A 19,026-nucleotide genomic window follows, 5' to 3' on the forward strand; every position below is an offset into this window, starting at 1 on the left:
ACCTTGCTCCCTGTCCCCCAGCACATGCAAGTCTGGCACACTGCAATGCCATGCAGAGCCCGGGTGCCGCACGGATGGGGGCTGGAGCCCCTGGGGGCCGTGGTCCCCCTGCTCCCCTGGCTGCCAGGCTGGCACCCAGCTTGCCTCCCGCCAGTGCAACAACCCCACACCCCAACTCGGGGGTCGGGGCTGCTCAGGGCACAGCCAGCGCCAGAGACCCTGCCCTGCCACTGAGGGCTGCCCAGGTGGGGGCTGCGGGGCAGCTGGGGGGCATGGAGGGCACAGGGTGTATGGTGGGCATGGAGTAGATAGGGTGCATGGGGGGCATGGGATGTGTGGGGCGTGTGGGGTGGATAGGGTGTCAAGGGATGGACCAGGGGTAGATGGGATGCACAGGGTGCATGGGGTGCATAGGGTATGTGACGTGTATGGGGTGTACAGGGTGCATGGGGTGCAGAGGGTACATGGGATGTGGAGCATCTGTGGTATAGGGGGGTTTGAAGGGGCTGGCAGAGGGTGCCTGGGATGGATGGGGTGCCATGGGGTAGCACAAGGAGGGGGGGGAGACATGGATGGTATAGGGTGATGTGGGGTGGGGATCCCTGCAGGGCACCCCGTGGCATGATGCGATGCTATGCAGTGCCATGCAGTGCAGCCCTGCACAGAGCAGTGTGGTGCCATGCAGCGCCATGCAGCGCTATGTGGTGCCACTGCTGCCACAGCCGCAGTGCCACGTGGGTTGTGGTCCCTTGTCACCCCCGTGCCCCTTCCCCTGTCCCACAGAGGAGGAGCCGTGGGGCGAGTGGTCCCCGTGGGGGCCCTGCAGCGCCTCCTGTGGTGGAGGGGAGCAGCTCCGCCATCGGGACTGCCCCCCCCCGGGGGGGTGCCCAGGGTTGGCCCTGCAGAGCAAGACCTGCAACACCCACGTGTGTCGGGGTGAGTGCTGCGCCCTGTTGGTAGCACAGGTGGCATGGGATGGTACGGGGTGGTGCGGGGCCCTTGGGGTGGCATGGAGGGGCACTGAGTGGCACAGATTGGATGGAGTGACATGGATGGCACAGGGTCCTTGGGGTGGCACGGATTAGATGGAGTGGCATGAGGTGAGCGGTGGGACATGGGATGGGAGGGTATGCGTGGGAAAGCACGGTGTCCTCGGGGGTGGCGAGGATTACATAAAGTGGCAACAAGTGGATGGAGGGGCATGGGACAGCATGGCGTGTGCAGGATGCTATAGGGTGGCATGGGGAGGAAGGGGGCAGGTGGAGCGGCGTAGTGTGCATGGGGCGGCACAGGTTGGACGGGGCGGCACAGGATTGTACACAGTGGCTGAGGGGACATGGGGTGGCACAGGGTGGCAGGGAGTGGGTGGAAGGATCTGGGGTGTGTAGGGTGGGTTGGGATCCTCGGGGTGGATTTGATTGGATAGGTTGGCGCCTGGTGGATGAATGATGTGGTGGGTGGGGTGGCACGGCATGCACAAGATAGGCTGGCACCCACAAACCGTGTCCCTGCACATGAGCCAGAGCTGCAGGGGATGGAGCGGTGGGGGGTCCGGAGGCTCCGGGACCCTCCCTGGGTGCAGCCCACACTCAGCCCCATCCTCGCACAGAGGCGGGCTGCCCACCGGGACGGCTGTACCGTGAGTGCCAGCAGGGCGAGGGCTGCCCCTACAGCTGTGCCCACCTCGCCGGCCGCATCGCCTGCTTCCCCGGGGGGTGCCAGGAGGGCTGCCACTGCCCCACCGGCACCCTGCTGCACCACGGCCACTGCCTGCAGGTGAGCACCCATGCTGGGGTCCCGCACACCCATGGGTGCAGCCTCCTCCTCACACACAGCCCGGCTGAGGGGTCTTTGCTTGGTCCCCCTGCGCTCGGGGAGGCTTTGGTGTGGGTGCTCAATGGGGTGTGGGTGCTCCGTGGGGCTATGAATGCTCCCTGCTCCATTGAATCCTCCCTGACCCCACGGATGTGTCACTGGTGCACGGTGCAGGAGTGCCCCTGCGTGCTGACAGCCGAGGTCCTGCGGAAGCTCCGGAACAGCTCTGCCGACCTCCAGGCGGCCCCCCATCTCCTGGGCACCCGGGGACCCCCACTGGCGCTGGACCAGGAGTTGCCACCCGGCAGCACCATCCACTCCGCCTGCACCTCCTGGTGAGCGCCGGCCCCCTCCCCACTCACCCTGCCCCCCAAATCCCCACCCGGTGCTCCCGCTCCGCTCTCACCCCGTGTCCCCCCCCCCCCCCCCCCCCCCCCCCCCAGCACCTGCCTCCACGGCCGCCTCAACTGCTCGGAGCCCGTGTGCCCTCGGGACGGGGGCTTCTCGCCCTGGGGTCCGTGGAGCAGCTGCTCGCGGAGCTGCGGGGGTCTGGGGGTGATGACGCGCCGGAGGGGCTGCACCAACCCCGAGCCCGCCCGGGGGGGCCGGGACTGCGCCGGGCCGCGCTCCGACAGCAAGTACTGCCAGAGCCCCGAGTGCCCAGGTGCGTGACGGCCCCGCGCCCCGCCGTGCCGCGGCTGTGGGATGCGGGGATGACACCGCGTTCTCTGCTCCCCGCAGCCGTCCCCACGACGGAGCCCGGCCCCGGTGTCGCAGGTGAGAGCTGTGCTGCGGGGGGGCGTCTGGGATGGGGAGGACCTCGCAGCCGGTCCCCGCCCCTCTCCCCTCCCGCTGCCAGCGCCCCGCTCCCGGGCAGGTGCGGAGGAAGAGGAGGGTTTCGGCCCCTGGTCCCCCTGGAGCCCCTGCTCCAAGACGTGCACGCACCCCGAGCGCCCGGCCACCAAAACCCGCGAGCGTCCGTGCGTCGGGACGGCCGTCTGCAGCGGGGACGGCTTCCAGGAGCAGCCCTGCAACCTTCCCCTCTGCTCGGGTCGGTCCGCCCCCCCTTCCCCTCCCAACCCCCGCCCCCCGCACGGGCTCCGCGCTCCGTGGCACGGCCGGCAGGCGCTGCCAACCCCGCGTCCCCGCGTCCCCGCAGACGTCCCCCCGTGCCAAGGCGAGGACTGCGCCGGCCTGAACTGCTCGTGGGCGCCGTGGGGGCCGTGGACAGAGTGCTCCCGCAGCTGCGGTGTGGGGCGGCAGCAGCGGCTGCGGGCGTACAGCCCCCCCGGTGCGGGCGGCCGATGGTGCCCGGGGATCCTCAGCGCCTTCGTGCAGCGCCGCTTCTGCAGCCTGCAGGCGTGCAAAGGTGGGGGGCGGACGGGGGGTGGGCGGCACCCCGAGGGGCTTTGCTCGGCCCCGGGTGGGCCGTGGGAGTGACGCCCGTCCCGTCGTGTCCCGCCGGCTGCAGTGGACGGTGCGTGGTCGGCATGGAGCCCCTGGTCCCGCTGCGACCGCACCTGCGGGGGGGGCCGAGCGGTGCGCACCCGGTCCTGCACCCGACCCCCCCCCAAGAACGGGGGACAGCGCTGCCCCGGAGAGAGGCACCAACTGCACCTCTGCAACGCCCAGCCCTGCGGTGGGGGGAGGGGGAGGGATGGTGTGGGGATGGGACGGAGATGGGGATGGGGAGGGGGAGGGGGATAGGATGGGATGGAACTGGGAATGGAGATGGAGATGGGGATGGAACTGGGGATGGGAGTGGGATGGAAATGGGATGGGGGTGGGGATGGGATGGGGATGGGATGGGATGGGATGGGATGGGATGGGATGGGATGAGATGGGATGGGATGGGGGTGGGGATGGGATGGGATGGGATGGGGGTGGGGATGGTATGGGGGTGGGGATGGTATGGGGATGAGATGGGGGTGGGAATGGAACAGGGATGGGAGCAGAGGATGAGAATGGAGGTAGGGATGGGGATGGAGATGGGAACAGAGATGCAGACAGGAATGGGGATGGGGATGGGGTTGGAGTGGTACCTCAGAGCTGGTGCCACTGACAAATGCCCCCTTCCAGGTGACAGCTGCCCCCCTGGCATGGCCCTGGTGACCTGTGCCAACCACTGCCCCCGACACTGTGGGGACCTACAGGAGGGCATCGTCTGCAGGGAGGAGGAGCACTGTGAGCCCGGCTGCCGCTGCCCCAACGGTGAGTGCCGCCCTCCTGTTGTCATTGCACCTCTGGGGGACCACAGCTTGGGAGATGCTTGGGGGTTTTGAAGTGCCCTTGGTGGGTATGGGTGGCAGCGGTGCTCCATGCTATGTGTGTGCACTGCAGATGCCCACAGTGCTGGGAATGCATGGCAAGCACACTCAGGTACTGCAAGAATGCTTGCAGGCAGAGCTGCACATGCACTACAAGCACATGTGCACTGCAGACATGCCCAGAGATGACTGCATTGTCAATGTGCTTGCATGGCTGCACATGCACTGCAAACCCACACAGCGCTGGGAGTGCGCTGCAAAAGTGCTCGTGGGCAATGCTGTGCACGGTGTGCAGTGATGTGCACTGCAGGTGCTCAGGGCTGGGATTGCAAATGCGCATAGCTGCACATGCATTATGTGCAGAGCTCTGTGCACACTGCAAACCCAGTGCTGGGCATGCGCTGCAAAGGCATGCCGAGCTGTGTGTGCACCGCCAACGCATGTGCCTGTAAAGCTGCGTGCATGGGACTGGCTGCATCCAGCTGGAGGCTGAGCCGGGCATGGCACACACACATGCACACATGCAGACTTCCATGGTGACGCTGCCCTCCCGCAGGCACACTGGAGCAGGACGGGGGCTGTGTGCCCCTCGCACACTGCGAGTGCACAGACGCACAGGGCCATGGTTGGGTGCCAGGCAGCACGCATCATGATGGCTGCAACAACTGCACCTGCCTGGAGGGCCGCCTGCGCTGCACCGACCGCCTCTGCCCACCGCTGCGCTGCCCCTGGAGCCGCTGGTCACGCTGGTCTCCGTGCAGTGTCACCTGTGGGGACGGCCAGCAGACGCGCTTCAGGTGGGGACGTGGCACTGCCACTGGATGGCCACGGCACCATGGGCCGTGAGGACCTGTCAGCTCCATGTGCTCTGCTTTGTCCCTCGGCAGGACGCCCACGGCGGGCTCATGGGATGAGGAGTGCCAGGGGGAGCAGATGGAGAACCGGGGCTGTGCCGCAGGGCCTTGCCCACCCCTGTGCCCCCAGGGCAGCTGGGAGAGGCGGCTGGGGGACATGTGGCTGCAGGGCGAGTGCCAGCGATGGTCAGTGCCCCAAGGGGGGGTGTGGGGTAGGCAGGGCTGCTCCTGCATTGCCTGCAACGTGGGCATCATCTAACCCATGGGTACAACCTACCCTATGGGCATCACCCATCCCATTAGCATCACCCACCCCATGGGCATCACCATCAGCCCAATGGGCATCACCCACCCTACAGGGACAACCTACCCCGTGGGCACCACCTCCCCTGTAGGCATCATCCACCCCACTAGTTTCCTACCCTATGGGCAACACCTATCCTATGGGCATCACATACCCCTTGGGCATCACCCACCCCATGGATAACACCCACCCCCACGGGGAGCACTTATCCTATAGGCAACACCTACCCTGTGGGCACCACCTGCCCTATGGGCATCTCCTGCCCCATAAACATCATTTACCTCTTTAGCATCCTGCACCGCGTTGCCATCACCACCCGCCCCATGGGCACTGACCCTTTTTATCCCCTCCCACAGCACCTGCACACCAGAGGGCACTGTCTGTGAGGACACCACCTGTGCCGGTGGGTGCCGTGCATTCCCAAATATCCCCGGGGCTCTGGGGATGGAGGGGACCGGGTGACACTACGGTCCGTGACATGCCACCTCTCCACCCCAGGGGCCGAACACTGCACATGGGGCACATGGAGCCCCTGCTCCCGGAGCTGTGGCACCGGCCTGGCCTCTCGGGAGGGCTCCTGCCCTTGCCCATTTCCGGGTCCCCCTGGTGCCGTCTGCAATGCCAGCACCGGAGATGGAGCCAGAGCTCACCGGGAGGTGCAGGCCTGCTACCTGCGCCCCTGCCCAGGTAGGGGATCGGCACAGGTGTGGGGCAGTGGGGCCATACCCACTCCTCACCCTCTGCTCTGCCACAGCTGAGTGCTCCTGGAGTGCCTGGAGCTCCTGGGGCGGCTGCTCCTGCAGCTCCCCACTGCAGCACCGGTACCGGCACCGGCATGGCACCGGCCTCTGCGTGGGGCTGGACGTGGAGCTGCACCCCTGCAACACCTCGGGATGCTCTGGTGAGGACGGGGATGTTGGAGATCCTCCTGCCCCAGCACAGCCCTGCCCACATCCTGCCCATACTGCGTGCTTCCTGCCCATCTTGGTGACACGTGGGGTGCCCCTGCCCATCCTGTGTGCCCCTGCCCTGGCCCTGTGCGTCCCCATGTGCTCACTGGGGTGTCCCTTCCAATCCCTGTGCACTCACTGGGGGATGACCCTTCCTGCCACCATACACTCCCTGCCCGCACCCTGCCTATCCCACTGTGCACTGGGATCTCCCAGCCCCAACCCCACACCTATCCCCACAGAATCCAGCTGTGAGCCCCCCTTTGAGTTCCAGCCCTGCAGCCCTCCCTGCGCCCGGCTCTGCTCCACGCTGCAGCACCCGGAGCTGTGCCCAGCCCAGTCCCACTGCCTGCCTGGCTGCTTCTGCCCTCAGGCAAGAGGGGCACAGGGAGGGGGGTCTGGGGGCACCCTGGTGGGCTCTGAGCTCTCTGTGGGAAGGGAGAGCTCAGAAAGAACCATGTGTCCATGGTGGGCACTGGAGTCAAATGGCCAAATGCCGCTGAAGGGGCAGGAGAGGCTGCAGGGATGCTATGGGGACACTGAGGGGACAACACTGGGGGAGTACTGCAGGAACATTGAGGGGACACTGCATGGACAATGGGAGGATACTGCAGGGGTGCTGTGGGGACACAGTAGGGACACCGCAGGGGGATGTTTTGGGGATACTGTAGGGAGTCAATGGGGATGCTGTGGGATGCTCGGGGATGCTGTGGGGATGTACCAGGTGCCCCCCCACATCCCTGTGTCCTGGCAGGGGCTCCTGGAGCAGCGCAGTGCCTGTGTGCCCCCCGAGCAGTGTGACTGCCTGCACACCAATGAGTCAGGCGACCTGGTGACACTGTCCCCAGGGGACATCATCTTGCTGGGATGCAAGGAGTGGTGAGTGGGGCTGTGGTGCACCAGGGGGGTGTCTCCCACGTGAGGGGCCGGGAACAGCACCGAGAGTTCAAAGCTTTTTGTTCCCTCACAGCGTGTGCCAGGACGGAGCCCTGCAGTGCAGCAGTGAAGGCTGCCAGGGTGAGTGCATCCCCCTCCTGCCCCATGGCTTCCATTGTGCCTGCAGTGCCACGTCCCCATGTCCCATGTCTTCCACTGTGCTGGCAATGCCACATCCCCATGCCCTATGGCTGCTGTTCTGGAGGTGCCACGTCCTCATGCCCCAACCATGGGACATACCAGTGTCTCCCACCCACACAGCAGTTCCATGTCCCCACAGGGCTGCTCCCACTGAGCCCCTGGTCGGAGTGGACGCCTTGCAGCACCTGCCTGCCCTTGTTCCCATCCCACCTGGGGGACGCCACACCCCACGTGTCGGTGCAGCACCGCTACCGAGCCTGCCTGGACCCACAGAGCGGCCAGCCCTGGTCTGGAGACACAGCTGTGTGCTCAGCTGAGCTGCAGCAGCAGCGGCTCTGCCCAGACCCCGACATCTGCCAAGGTACCACAGTGCTGCAAGGCATGGGGGTGAGGGGACCCCTGTGTCCCCCTCCGAGTGACACCAACATCCCATAGAGCTGTGCCTCTGGAGCCCCTGGGGGCCGTGGGGGCCCTGCCAGCAGCCCTGCAGTGGGAGTTTCCGCCTGCGGCACCGCCACCTCCAGCGCCTGGCAGGCAGCGGGCAGTGCCAGGGGGCACAAACCCAGAGCGAGAGCTGCAACACAGCCGTGTGCCCAGGTAACCCCCCATCCCCACCACCTTGGGACCCCCACCCAGACGGGGGCTGACACCAGGCTGCCGTGCACAGGGGAGGACTGTGAGAAGCAGGGAAGGGTATTCGCCACCACCTGCGCCAACAGCTGCCCCCGCGCCTGCGCCGACCTCTGGCAGCACGTGGAGTGCGTGCAGGGGGGCTGCAAGCCAGGTATGGCCCCCCCACCCACTGCACCCTGTGCCCATCCTGCCAGGTGCTCACAGCACCCATCCCACCTTCCTGCCCCGCAGGGTGCCGCTGCCCACAGGGACAGCTGCTGCAGGATGGGCTGTGCGTGCCCACAGCACAGTGCCGCTGCGGGCTGAGCGGGGACAACGGCACCCAGGAGCTGTGGCCGGGACAGGAGGCCACCATTGAGTGCCACAACTGGTGGGTGCCGTGGGGCTCATGGCACTGAGCCCCAGTGAGTGGGGGGCGTTGGGTGTTCTGGTTGGGCTCCATCCTCATGCAGTTGCTCCGCAGCACCTGTGAGAATGGCACCATGGTGTGCCCGGCGCTGCCGTGCCCATCCTATGGGCCCTGGTCCACCTGGAGCCCCTGCTCGAGCAGCTGTGGCAGTGGCCGCACCTCCCGGCATCGCACCTGTGAGCCGAACCCCGGCGGGGTGCCCTGCATGGCCAGCGGGATGCAGGAGACAGCTGAGTGCAGCCCCCAGCCCTGCCCTGGTGAGCACCCAGCATCGCCACCACCATCAGCACTGGCACTCCCCGGGGTTGGCACTGAGCCCTGTCCCCCACAGCCGGCTGCCAGCTGAGCCCCTGGTCCCCCTGGAGCCCCTGCAGCAGCAGTTGCGGAGGGGGCCGCTCGGAGCGCAGCCGGGAGCTGCTGGGGGGTGAGGAGGAGCCGTGCCCCATCCCAGCACTGCGGCAGCACCGCATCTGCAATGTGCACAACTGCACGCAGGGTAAGGGCTGCCCAAAGCAGGGAGCCTCGAGGTGGGGAGGACAGGGCTTACTGATGGCTGCATCCTCGCTCGCAGAGTGTCCCCGCAGCCAGGTGCACAGGGAGTGTGCCAACGCCTGTCCCCATGCCTGCGCCGACCTGCGCCCACAGACACAGTGCCTACCACAGCCCTGCCAGCCTGGTTGTGCCTGCCCGCCCGGACAGGTGGGGCTGTGGGGTTGCATGGGGCACGCTGGGGATGGGGCAGCAGCCTCAGGGTCCCCATCACCCACAGGTGCTGCAGGATGGAGCCTGTGTGCCCCCCGAGGAGTGCCGCTGCACACTCGACTCCACCATGCCCGGAGTGCTCAACCTGTCACGGGAGGAGCAAGAGCAGGAGCACGCACCGGGCAGCCGCCTGCAGCACCGCTGCAACACGTGGTGCGTGCTCCCAGCCCCACAGCATCACCCCACAGCAGGGGACACAAAGCTGGGTGATGCTGAGCGCTGGGTGGGCGCTGAGAGCCCCTCTCTGCCCACAGCATTTGCATCCGTGGCACCTTCAACTGCTCGCAGGAGGAGTGCAATGGTGAGGGCATCCCATCCTCATCCCCGTGCCCGCTCTGTGATCCCTGTGTCACAGCTGGGCCTTGCTCATTCCCCCTGCAGTGGATTGCCTGTGGTCTCCGTGGTCGCCCTGGTCCCCCTGCTCGGTGACGTGTGGGATGGGTGAGCGGCTCTCACACCGGCACCCACTGCGGCAGCGCCTCTATGGGGGGGCTGAGTGCCTGGGGCCCCCCGTGCGCCGGGCTGCCTGCCACCTCCCCGACTGCGGTGAGTGTCCCCAGAGTCCCCAGGTATGGCTGTGGTCTCATCAAGCTGCAGAGCAGAGCATGGAGCAGAGTGGGGGTGATGGGGCGGGTGGTGAGGGAAGGGGGCAAGCCGTCACAGTGGGATGCGGGGGCTCTGGGGCTGCACGAGCACGTGGGGGGGTTTGTCCCCCACCGCCACCAGCCCTGGCCACTTTGGTCCCTACATGCTGGGCTGCTGCATGGCCAGTGCTGGTGATGCATCCCGTGCTGCTGGCAGCCTGTCCGGAGGGGGAGCGCTGGCAGGGCCCTGAGGTGCCACCAGGCTGTGAGCAGAGCTGCAGGGACATCCTCGATGAGACCCCTGCAAACTGCACCCCTTCCCCCTCCCCCGGCTGCACCTGTGAGCCCGGCCACTACCGCAACAGCAGCGGCCACTGTGTGCCCTCCACCCTCTGTGAGTGCCTGCACCAGGGGCAGCTCCACCAGGTGAGCAGAGCGCTGCACCGGGGGGTGCCCAGGGGTGCCTGGAGGTGCCCCCACCTCACTGACTGAGCTCTCACCCCCCAGCCTGGCAGCGAGTGGCAGGAGCAGTGCGCGAGGTGCCGCTGTGTGGATGGCAAAGCCAACTGCACCGATGGCTGCACGCCGCTCTCCTGTCCCGAGGTACGACCCCACTGCCCCCCCTGCTACTCCTTTCTTCCCCCTCCTGCCCCCCAACGCATCTTAGGTCCCTGATGCCTGAGGGCTGCAGCACCTCCCCTATGAGGACAGGCTGAGGGAGCTGGGCTTGTTCATCCCAGAGAAGAGAAGGCTGTGGGGTGACCTCATTGCAGCCTTCCAATATTTAAAAGGGGATTATAAACAGGAGGGGAACCAACTTTTTGCAAGGGTAGGCAGTGATAAGGGACAAGGGGGAGTGGTTTTACGCTCAAAGAAGGAAGGTTTAGACTGGATGTCAGGGAAGTTCTTTGCTATGAGAGCAGTGAGGTGCTGGAACAGCTGCCCAGAGAGGCTGTGGATGCCCCGTCCATCCCTGGAGGTGTTCAGAACCAGGTTGGATGGGGCCCTGGGCAGCCTGGTGTAGTGCCAGATAGAAGTTGGTGGCCCTGCGTGCGGTGGGGGGGTTGGAACTTGATGACCCCTGGCACCCCTTCCAACCCAAGCCATTCTGATTCTATGATGCTGCTGTATCCACAGGGCGAGGTGAAGGTGCGGGAGCCAGGACGCTGCTGTCCCGTCTGCAGGATGGAGTGGCCAGGTAAGGGCCTCAAAGGGAACCCCCCTCTCCCTCTACCCCCTCTCCCGGGGACCCCCTGGAGCCACCCATGGGGGTGTCACTGCTCTGTCCCCCCTCCCCGCAGAGGAGCCGTCCTCCATGTGCCGGCGCTTCACCGAGCTGCGCAACATCACCAAGGGTCCCTGCTCACTGCCCAACGTGGAGGTCAGCTTCTGCAGCGGCCGCTGCCCATCCCGCACCGCCGTCACCCCCGAGGTGGGTCCATGGGCACCGGGTGCTGCCCCCATTCCATGGGCACAGCACACAAAGTCCGTGACACGGAGCTGTGCCCACGCAGGAGCCGTACCTGCAGACGCTGTGTGAGTGCTGCAGTTACCGCCTGGACCCCGGCAGCCCCGTGCGCATCCTCAGCCTGCCCTGTGCGGGCGGTGCAGCCGAGCCCGTCGTGCTGCCCATCATCCACAGTTGCGAGTGCAGCAGCTGCCAGGGTGAGCAGCGATTGGGGCACCCCCCGGCCCCTGTTGCATCCCCGGCCTCGCCTCACCCCCTGTCCTGCAGGTGGGGATTTCTCCAAGCGCTGATGCCCCGGAGGGAAGCTGTCCTGCTGCGTGCCGTTGTGGTGGAGGACCCCCAGTCATCCCCCTTTCCCCTCTGTACTGCAATAAAGCTATGAGCCCCCAACTCACCTGTCCCTTGGTGGGAACGAGGATGGGATGGGGGAGGCGGCAGGGGAAAGGTGGGGACGGAGATGACTGCAAGGTGAGGGTCAGGGGTGCTTGAGGGGTTCGGGGGGACCAGGGCAGGACCAGGAGAGAGCAACATGAGCAGGGGATCTTGGTATCTCCCTAGCAGTGGTGCCATGCCATGCTGTGGTGCTATGCCATGCCAGGGTGCTATGCCATGCTGCAGTGCCATGCTGTGCCACAGTGCCATGCCATGCTGCCAGCAGAGCGACCCATGGCTGTGCCTCGCCAGGTAGGAGGGGGCAGCACCGGCTCTGGGACACGGGGAGGGCTCTGCCACAGCTGTCACTGCAGGCACCGGGGGCACGGAGCCAGCAATGCCCCCCGTGCATGGATTCCCTGCACCCCGCAGCTCCCAGGGCCGTGCGTTGGGCTCCACGCGCCCCCAACCCCACGGGATGGCTGCAGAGCTTTGTGCTGATTTCTTGGCACATCCCTGCTGGAGCACTGCCAGCGTCACGCGTGGCGTGCAGAGCGTGAGGTCGGGCAGCAGCACCTCTGCAAATAGCACCGTGTCGGGATGCATCGTGTCACCGGTGGAGCGTGAGGCATACGTGGCTGTGTGCATGGGGACGCGGTGGGACTCCCGGTTGTGGCTGCGGTGACAACTGGGAGCAGATGTGGAGCGCGGGACCTCACATCTCCACCAAGCAGTGCTGCATGGCTGTTAGGTGGGCACAGCGCTCGGCACTGGGTTTCCTGCATGCCATGTGCATGTGACACACGGCATCACAGCTGACACAGCTCAGAGGGTGGTGACGCACTGAACAGGTTGCCCAAGGAGGTGTGGATGCCCCATCCCTGCAGGCATTCAAGGCCAGGCTGGATGTGGCTCTGGGCAGCCTGGGCTGCTGGTTGGCGACCCTGCACATAGCAGGGGGTTGGAGCTGGGTGAGCACTGTGCTCCTTTGCAACCCAGGCCATTCTGTGATTCTATGATTCATTGTGCACAGCTGAATATTGAAACGACTGCAGCCAGGTGATGCTGTCACTTACTCGAGTTGGATTCGCTGGATGCCAAACAGAAAAGCAGCCTGAAGTATTTACAGAGGTGATGGTTTGGGGCACCTTTCCAACAGTCGTGTAGGAGTATTGCTTCAGACCTGGGAGCTGTGGTGAGGAACGGAGCACTCGGGTTGCTCTTGCTTACTCCCCTTCAGGAGAGCAGTTTAAACTGCTGGATAAATCAGAAGAGAAAATCCTCACTTTTGACTTCTTGAAATGGGGACCGGTGAACGTTTAAATGGAATTTCAGAAGTCCCAAGAAAACCATCCCAAGGACCCCAAGTACGGGGCCTTGCCCTTCCGTTGGCTGTCAGACTATGTCCTGTGTCCCTCTCCTTTTCCACATTCCATAGACTTGCTTTTTCCACTTGAGTCTGCCTACGAGCTCCTTGCTCACCCACGCAGGTCTCCCTTTGCCTGGTTTCTTCCTCCTAGGGATGCACCGATCTCGAGCTCGGAGATTTGGTGTTTGAATATCAGCACCTCCCTCCACCCCCCTTACTTTCCAATGCTCCAAGCCATGGGATTGCCTCCAGATCAGTCCTGCAGGAGGTGAAGTAGGTTGCAATCCTACTTACTGCCCTGATGCTTCCAATCTCCATCTCATGTCCGCTGCGTCCCAAGCTGCCCCCAACCTTCACACCCCCAACCGACCCCCCATTGTCTGTAAGAGTGAGGTCCAGCAGCAGCACTCCTCTTCCCGTTGGCTCCTCCACCTCCTGCGACAGAAAGTTACCTTTCCCCCACCCTGGGCAGAGTGAGCCTGGCACTGTTGCCTTTCCAGTAGATATCAGGCTGATTGAAGTCCCCCGTGACACAGAGGTGTCCCCCACATTAACCGGCCCTTTAATCCTCCCCCACGAGCTCTCCACTCGGTCACCGCTCATCTCCAGGTGGAGCTCCCTACGTTCCAGTCCCTCTCTCACATCAAAAGCATATGTCCCCACGTCGGTGACACCCGCTGTCCCAATGTGCGCATGTCTCGGTGTCCTCCCCCGCCGCCCCGGCTCCCCACTTCCCCGCACCGACGCCGGGGACCGCGGCTCCGCCCCAGGAGCTCCGCGGCCGCCCCTTCCCCGCCCATAGGCGGTCCCCGTCCCGCAGAGCGCGGCCGTCCGCCGGGTGAGCGGGAGCGGAGCGGAGCCGTCGGTGCCGGAGCGGGCAGGGAGCGGAACCGAGGCGGCCGCAGCTCCGCGTCCATGGCGGACCGCGCCGCGGAGACGGGAGCGGCGGCCCCCCCCCGGGACTGCGCCTCCTCCGAGTGCCCCGCAGAGGCGGTCGGGACGGAGAGGCGCGGCACGGAGCGGGAGGAGGACGGCGAGGAAGAGAAGCCGGGGGCGGGCGGCCCCGACGGCAGCGAGCCGAAGCGAAGGGAAAGCGGTGCGAGAGCCGAAAGCGCCGAGAAAGGGCACGAGAGCGGGGATGGGGCGTGCGGGAGCACGGCGGAAAAGAGAGGGGAGCCGCGGGACGGCGCGCCCGTGGGTGGAGGTGAGCGCGGCCACGAGCCGGGAACCACGGGGTCCCAATCAGATGCCCGAGTGGTGTCTGAGCGGCCGGATCCGACCCATAGGTGCGCACCGGGCTGTGCTGCGCAGGGAAGCCATGGGATGGGGTCCCCGATCCTCTCAGTGCCCCGGGGGTGGGGTCATGGCTGCCCTCACTCCCCGCAGGACAGGGTCCCCAACCCCTCACTCCCAGAGGTCGGGGTTCACAGTGCCCTCACTCGCTGTCAGGAGGCGTTCCTGCAGTGTTCTCCACTTGCAGCCATAGAATCACGGAGCCGCCGAATCCTTAAGGTTGGGAAACACCTCTGAGGTCACCGCATTCAACCGCCCGCCTCCCACCAGTAGCGCCCACTGACTGCGTCCTGCAGTGCCGCATCCCCGTGGTTGGGGAACGCCTCCGGGGATGCTGATCCCCGCTCCCCGGGCAGCCCGTGCCACCGCCCGGCCGCTCTCCAGGAGGAGAAGTTGTCCCTCACGTCCAACCCGTGTCCCGTTGTCCCCACAGGTGAGCCGCAGGAGCTGCGCATTTTGCTGCTGGGGCGGAGCGGAGGGGGGCGAAGCGCCACCGGCAACACATTGCTGTGCCGGGAGGAATTCAAGTCCCAGCTGGCGTCCCAACCCGTCACCACCACGTGTAAGGAGGGCAGGCGGGATTGGGGCGAGTGGTGCGTGGTGGTCATGGACACCCCGGCGATTTTTGGGGGGTCGCAGTGGGACAAAAAGCAGTTAGAAGAGGAGCGCAGGCACTGTGTCCACTTTGGTACCCATAAGTACTGCGTGCTGCTGCTGGTGACACAGCTGGGCCGCTACACACGGGAGGACCGGGAGGTGCAGAAGAGAGTGAAGCAGGTCTTTGGGAAGGGCGCTAAGAAGCGCATGGTGGTGGTGTTCACACGGAGGGAAGACCTGGGAGACAGCTCGCTGGATGAGTTCGTGAAGACGGCCGAAAACGGAGCGCTGCGGAAGCTGGTGAAGGTGTGCAAGAAGCAGTACTGCGCTGTGAGCAACAGAGCACCGAGGCAGGACCGGGATGCGCAGGCTGAGGAGGTGCTGAGGATGGCTGAGGCCATCGCACGCAGGGAGTGCATGAGGGGGGAGCCCTGGTATAAGAAGTGCTTGTAGTGATTCTCACAATGAAGATCCAATCACCGTGACGGGACCCACGGGTCCATGCCCAAAAGGGGAGGGTGGGGGGGGAGGGGGGAAGGGAGATGGACCCAGACAAGAGAAACAGCGGCAACGGGCCGAGGGAAGAAATGCTTAGTTTGCTAATTACATTACTGAAACGCAATTGAATTGCAATTGAAGCTAATAAGTCAATGAGGGAGAGAGTTTCCCACACCCAAAGCTCTTACGCTGATGCTGCAGCGGTCGTGGCGGGCAGGGAGGAAAGGAGAGCGTTGCTGTGAGTTTTCAGTTCTGAAACTGAAAACTGAACCTTTGTCTCCCCCTGGGAGATGGAAATAACAAAATAAAGTGTTCTGGGAGTGCTGTGCCTTTCTGGGAGCTGTAGATCGTTCTTCCGAGCTGCCGCATCAGCTCTTCAACTCCCATCGCTGCATGACGCACTGAACGTGGAATAACGACGAAAAAAAACATGAAACCACCGCGGCTGTGCTGCTGCGGGTGGGGCTGAACGCCGCCGGGGGAGCGCGGGCACCGAGGAGCCGCCCCGGCTCGGAGCCGCCCCGGTGCCGGCAGCGCCCTCTGTGCCGCTCCGTGCCCGCGGCCGTCCGCCGCCCCGCTCCCCGTCGGGGTCGGGAAGCGCCCGGCCACCCCGGAGCCCCCGGGAGCTCGGCCCGGGCGCGGGGCGCGGGGCGCGGGCGGGGCCCGCAGGGAGGGCGGCGACCCCCGGGGCTGCGCGGCGCTGCGGGGCGGCGGGGCGCCGCGTCCGTTCGTGCTCGGGGCGGCGGCGGCACGGCGCGGTTCCGCTGCCCGGGACGGCGCGGGGGGAACCGGGCGCGTTGACGGGAGAAGGCGTTTACGGTCTGAGCGATCTTCGGCCCGGCTGCGGGCGGGGCGGCCGCTCCCCGCAGAGCGATAGGAACCCCCGGCTGCGCCCCCGGCTGCCCCCGCACGGCCCATCGCGCCCCGCCCCCGCGGTCGCGCCTGCAAAAGCCGGCCGGGCTCCGGCACCTCCCGCGCTCCTTTCCGCCAGAAGGGGCCGGAGCGGTCGGCGCCGCTTCCCGCGGGCGAACGGCGCCCGATCCCGGAGCCGCGAGCAGCGGTCGCCCTCTCGGCGCCCCGTCTCGGTCCCCGTGCGGCCCCGGCACAGCTCGGCCTCGGCCGTCCCGCGCGGAGCAGCGATGCAGAGCGGCCCGGATCGGGACGACGGCGCGGGGGGCGGCGCCGCGGGCGGCGTCCGGAACGGGACGGGGTCCGCGGGAGCGCGGCGCGGGGCGGGCGGCCCCGGGGGGGCGCGGGAGAACGGAGGGCTGCCGGAGCTGCGGCTGCTGCTCGTCGGGAAGAGCGGCGGCGGGAGGAGCGCGACGGGGAACAGCATCCTGGGCCGGGCGGCCTTCGAGTCGCGGCTGTCCGCGAGCGCCGTGACGCAGAAGAGCGAGCGGCAGAGCGGCCCGCGGAGGGGTTACGGCGTGCACGTGGTGGACACGCCCGACGCCTTCGACTCGCCGGAGCGCAGCGCCCGGTGCTGCCGCGAGATCGCCCGCTGCGCGCTGCTGTCGGCGCCGGGGCCGCACGCGCTGCTGCTGGTAACGCAGCTGGGCCGCTTCACGCAGGAGGACGAGGCGGCCGTCCGGCAAGTGTGGCGGCTGTTCGGGCGCGGCGCCGCCGAGCGCACCGTCGTGGTCTTCACGCGCGGGGACGAGCTGAGGGGCGGCTCCCTGCGGCGGCACGTGGAGGACAGCGGCACCGCCGCGCTGCGGGAGCTGCTGCGGGACTGCGGGGGACGGTGCTGCGCCTTCGACAACCGGGCGGCCGGGCCGCGGGGGGAGGACCAGGTCGGGGAGCTGCTGGAGACGGTGCTGCGCGCGCTGCGGGGGGACCTGAGCGCCCACTACCGGGACGAGCTCTACGACCGCGCCGTGCGGCTCCTGGAGCGCCCGGACATCGACTTCGAGGAGAAATGCGACCTCCTGGCCGAGGCCGTGGAGCAGCGGCTGCGGGGGCGGTGGCACACGGGGATCCCGGCGCGGCTGCGGCGCATCCCGGTCGTGCGGTGGCTGTGCGACACGTGCTGTGCGCGGTGCGCGTGCTTCTGCTGCTGCTTCATCCTTGCAGCGCTGCTGGCCCTCTGGCGCGTCCTGCACCGTGCGCTCTCGTGCGGCCGGCGGAGAGCTGTCTCGCTGTACAACCGCTTCGTGCAGTAGCCAGCAGGGCTGTGCTGCGCTGCCTTTCCCTGGCAGGCACGCTGCGGTGCTGCCCCACAAAGCGCGCGGCTGCTTTTCCTCCTAACGGCGCTGCAGCCCCGTGCGGGCTGCGCATCTCGGTGTGAATGCAGCATCGCAAAGCGTGAGCCGGCCGTGTTGTGTCGTGGCTTCGCGCCCGTCTCACTGCCAGCAGCGCGGTCTGGCCGTGGTGGGACGGTGTCGGGGACGGAGATGGGCAGCAGCTGCTGGGAAATGCCCTCGTGCTGCTGGGAGTGCGTGCAGCTTCCGGGCAGAGGGAGCGGAGCCCATGGGGTGGGAGCAGCACCCACAGGATGGGAATAGTGCCCACGGGGTGGGAACTGCACACCTGGGATGGGAACAGCACCCACGGGACAGGAGCAGCACCCGTGGGACAGGGACAGCACACATGGGGTGGGAACAGCACCCACGAGAGGGCACCCATCAGCACCTGTGGTGGCAGCAGGGTGGGAATGAGGTCAGTCATGGGGTCCTCACTGCGTGGTCTGAGCACTCCTCACATCCCCTCAGGTGATGGGGCGGGTGCGGGGTTTGGGGAGACCGCTGAATGTGGCGCATGGAGGGAGTGAAGGATATGGGGCCAGGTGCCAGCTGGGAGCAGGGATCCCAAGGGACCCAACCCTCCTTCCCACTGCCCTGCAGGATTTCACTACCCAGCTCACCTCAGCCCTCCTTCCTACTTTGCTGCCATGCCTGGGCCACGCCGAGGGATCCGTGGCACCTCCTGCATTAGGTGAACGCATGAACCTTGCTGCTGGTGCACTGTGGGCTGTGAGGTGCTGCTGGTCCCAGAGGACACGTGTCCCTGGTGGGGGCCCGGGGCATCCCCCACCCCAAGGCAGGACCCAGAGGGCAGAGGGTGGCGGCAGAGGTGGGAGGAGGGCGCTGAGGTGAGTTGGGTTGGGTTGGTTACGACTGCAGCCTCTGCTGCTTCTTTACACATCGCTGGTGCTCAGGAAGTCGCTCTGCTCTGCACCTCAGCTTGGTTTGTGTTTGGCTCTGAGCTCACGCAGAAGGCAGAAGCAGAAAGCAAAAGCAATCACACTGCACGCCTGCAGGGCGAACCAGAGCCTGGGCTGAGCCGCTCCCTTTCCGAGAAGTCACACACTGAGCAGAAACCACACAGCAACGTGAGCACAGTGCCGCCTTTGGGCCCCATCCTGCCCGGGGCAACGGGGTTGGGAGGGACCTCAAGAGATCATCGAGTCCAACTCCTCTGCTAAAGCAGTGCCCCACAATACGTGGCACAGGTTGGCATCCAGACAGCTGTTGAGTATCCCCACAGAAGAAGACCCCATCTCTCATTCCCTTCAATGTTTCCTTCCGTGACCGGATGCGTGGCTTGGAGGCGTACTGAGCGATAGTAGGAACTGGGCTGTTCTCTCTGATGGGGTCTGTGCCCATAGGACATACACACAGAGCTGGGATGCAGACAGAAGTCTCTGCTTTATTTCTGTGCACCATCAGGTGCTTGGCCATCCTTCCCAAAGCAAGCACAGCCCCAGACAGAAGTGCACTTATCTTCACATGGCTGTTTACAAAACTGCATCTCTATACAGCCTCTAATTGGGTA

General features: G+C 66.1%; 4 protein-coding genes across 5 annotated transcripts in view; all 4 read left to right on the forward strand.

Moving 5' to 3' along the window:
* The window catches only part of SSPO (SCO-spondin), a 36,535-nt gene extending 25,024 nt beyond the window's left edge, over positions 1–11,511 (forward strand). Inside the window, exons 73-106 of the mRNA NM_001006351.3 lie at positions 22–245; positions 784–936; positions 1,610–1,776; positions 1,990–2,150; positions 2,259–2,479; positions 2,557–2,592; positions 2,693–2,866; positions 2,975–3,184; positions 3,287–3,454; positions 3,895–4,026; positions 4,639–4,879; positions 4,970–5,122; positions 5,597–5,643; positions 5,739–5,927; positions 5,995–6,141; positions 6,433–6,563; positions 6,945–7,069; positions 7,161–7,207; positions 7,407–7,628; positions 7,703–7,864; positions 7,935–8,051; positions 8,132–8,270; positions 8,364–8,566; positions 8,641–8,805; positions 8,881–9,008; positions 9,079–9,224; positions 9,326–9,372; positions 9,453–9,617; positions 9,873–10,081; positions 10,163–10,258; positions 10,793–10,853; positions 10,957–11,087; positions 11,170–11,320; positions 11,391–11,511. Of these exons, the coding sequence (NP_001006351.3) occupies positions 22–245; positions 784–936; positions 1,610–1,776; positions 1,990–2,150; positions 2,259–2,479; positions 2,557–2,592; positions 2,693–2,866; positions 2,975–3,184; positions 3,287–3,454; positions 3,895–4,026; positions 4,639–4,879; positions 4,970–5,122; positions 5,597–5,643; positions 5,739–5,927; positions 5,995–6,141; positions 6,433–6,563; positions 6,945–7,069; positions 7,161–7,207; positions 7,407–7,628; positions 7,703–7,864; positions 7,935–8,051; positions 8,132–8,270; positions 8,364–8,566; positions 8,641–8,805; positions 8,881–9,008; positions 9,079–9,224; positions 9,326–9,372; positions 9,453–9,617; positions 9,873–10,081; positions 10,163–10,258; positions 10,793–10,853; positions 10,957–11,087; positions 11,170–11,320; positions 11,391–11,413 (4,891 nt within the window). The 3' untranslated portion in view covers positions 11,414–11,511. The remainder of the gene's footprint in view (positions 1–21; positions 246–783; positions 937–1,609; positions 1,777–1,989; positions 2,151–2,258; positions 2,480–2,556; positions 2,593–2,692; positions 2,867–2,974; positions 3,185–3,286; positions 3,455–3,894; positions 4,027–4,638; positions 4,880–4,969; positions 5,123–5,596; positions 5,644–5,738; positions 5,928–5,994; positions 6,142–6,432; positions 6,564–6,944; positions 7,070–7,160; positions 7,208–7,406; positions 7,629–7,702; positions 7,865–7,934; positions 8,052–8,131; positions 8,271–8,363; positions 8,567–8,640; positions 8,806–8,880; positions 9,009–9,078; positions 9,225–9,325; positions 9,373–9,452; positions 9,618–9,872; positions 10,082–10,162; positions 10,259–10,792; positions 10,854–10,956; positions 11,088–11,169; positions 11,321–11,390) is intronic.
* The window catches only part of GIMAP7L5 (GTPase IMAP family member 7-like 5), a 598,436-nt gene that overhangs the window by 74,136 nt on the left and 505,274 nt on the right, over positions 1–19,026 (forward strand). The gene's annotated exons all lie outside the window — the stretch shown is intronic.
* Positions 13,683–15,591, forward strand: LOC420368 (GTPase IMAP family member 8-like). Of its 2 annotated transcripts, none has more exons than XM_418473.8 (2): positions 13,683–14,068; positions 14,591–15,591. In XM_418473.8, the coding sequence occupies exons 1-2, from the start codon at positions 13,780–13,782 to the stop codon at positions 15,205–15,207; spliced, it is 906 nt and encodes a 301-aa protein (XP_418473.3). In that variant the 5' UTR covers positions 13,683–13,779; the 3' UTR covers positions 15,208–15,591. The 2 variants fall into 2 exon arrangements, with proteins under 2 accessions (XP_418473.3, XP_046783890.1); XM_046927934.1 differs by having other exon boundaries at positions 13,986–14,150.
* Positions 15,280–17,560, forward strand: LOC121110055 (GTPase IMAP family member 1-like). Its single transcript, XM_040696526.2, has one exon. The coding sequence runs from the start codon at positions 16,392–16,394 to the stop codon at positions 17,412–17,414; it is 1,023 nt and encodes a 340-aa protein (XP_040552460.1). The 5' UTR covers positions 15,280–16,391; the 3' UTR covers positions 17,415–17,560.

This window comes from Gallus gallus, chromosome 2 (assembly GCF_016699485.2).
Source record: "Gallus gallus isolate bGalGal1 chromosome 2, bGalGal1.mat.broiler.GRCg7b, whole genome shotgun sequence".
NCBI classification, from domain to species: Eukaryota; Metazoa; Chordata; class Aves; order Galliformes; family Phasianidae; genus Gallus; species Gallus gallus.

Excerpts from the sequence above, each read along its gene's own strand:
- LOC121110055 (XM_040696526.2), top strand. The coding sequence starts at position 16,392 with ATGCAGAGCGGCCCGGATCGGGACGACGGCGCGGGGGGCGGCGCCGCG.
- LOC420368 (XM_418473.8), top strand. The coding sequence starts at position 13,780 with ATGGCGGACCGCGCCGCGGAGACGGGAGCGGCGGCCCCCCCCCGGGAC. Across the intron at positions 14,069-14,590 it reads CGGCGCGCCCGTGGGTGGAG|GTGAGCCGCAGGAGCTGCGC; the intron begins GTGAGCGCGGCC and ends TTGTCCCCACAG.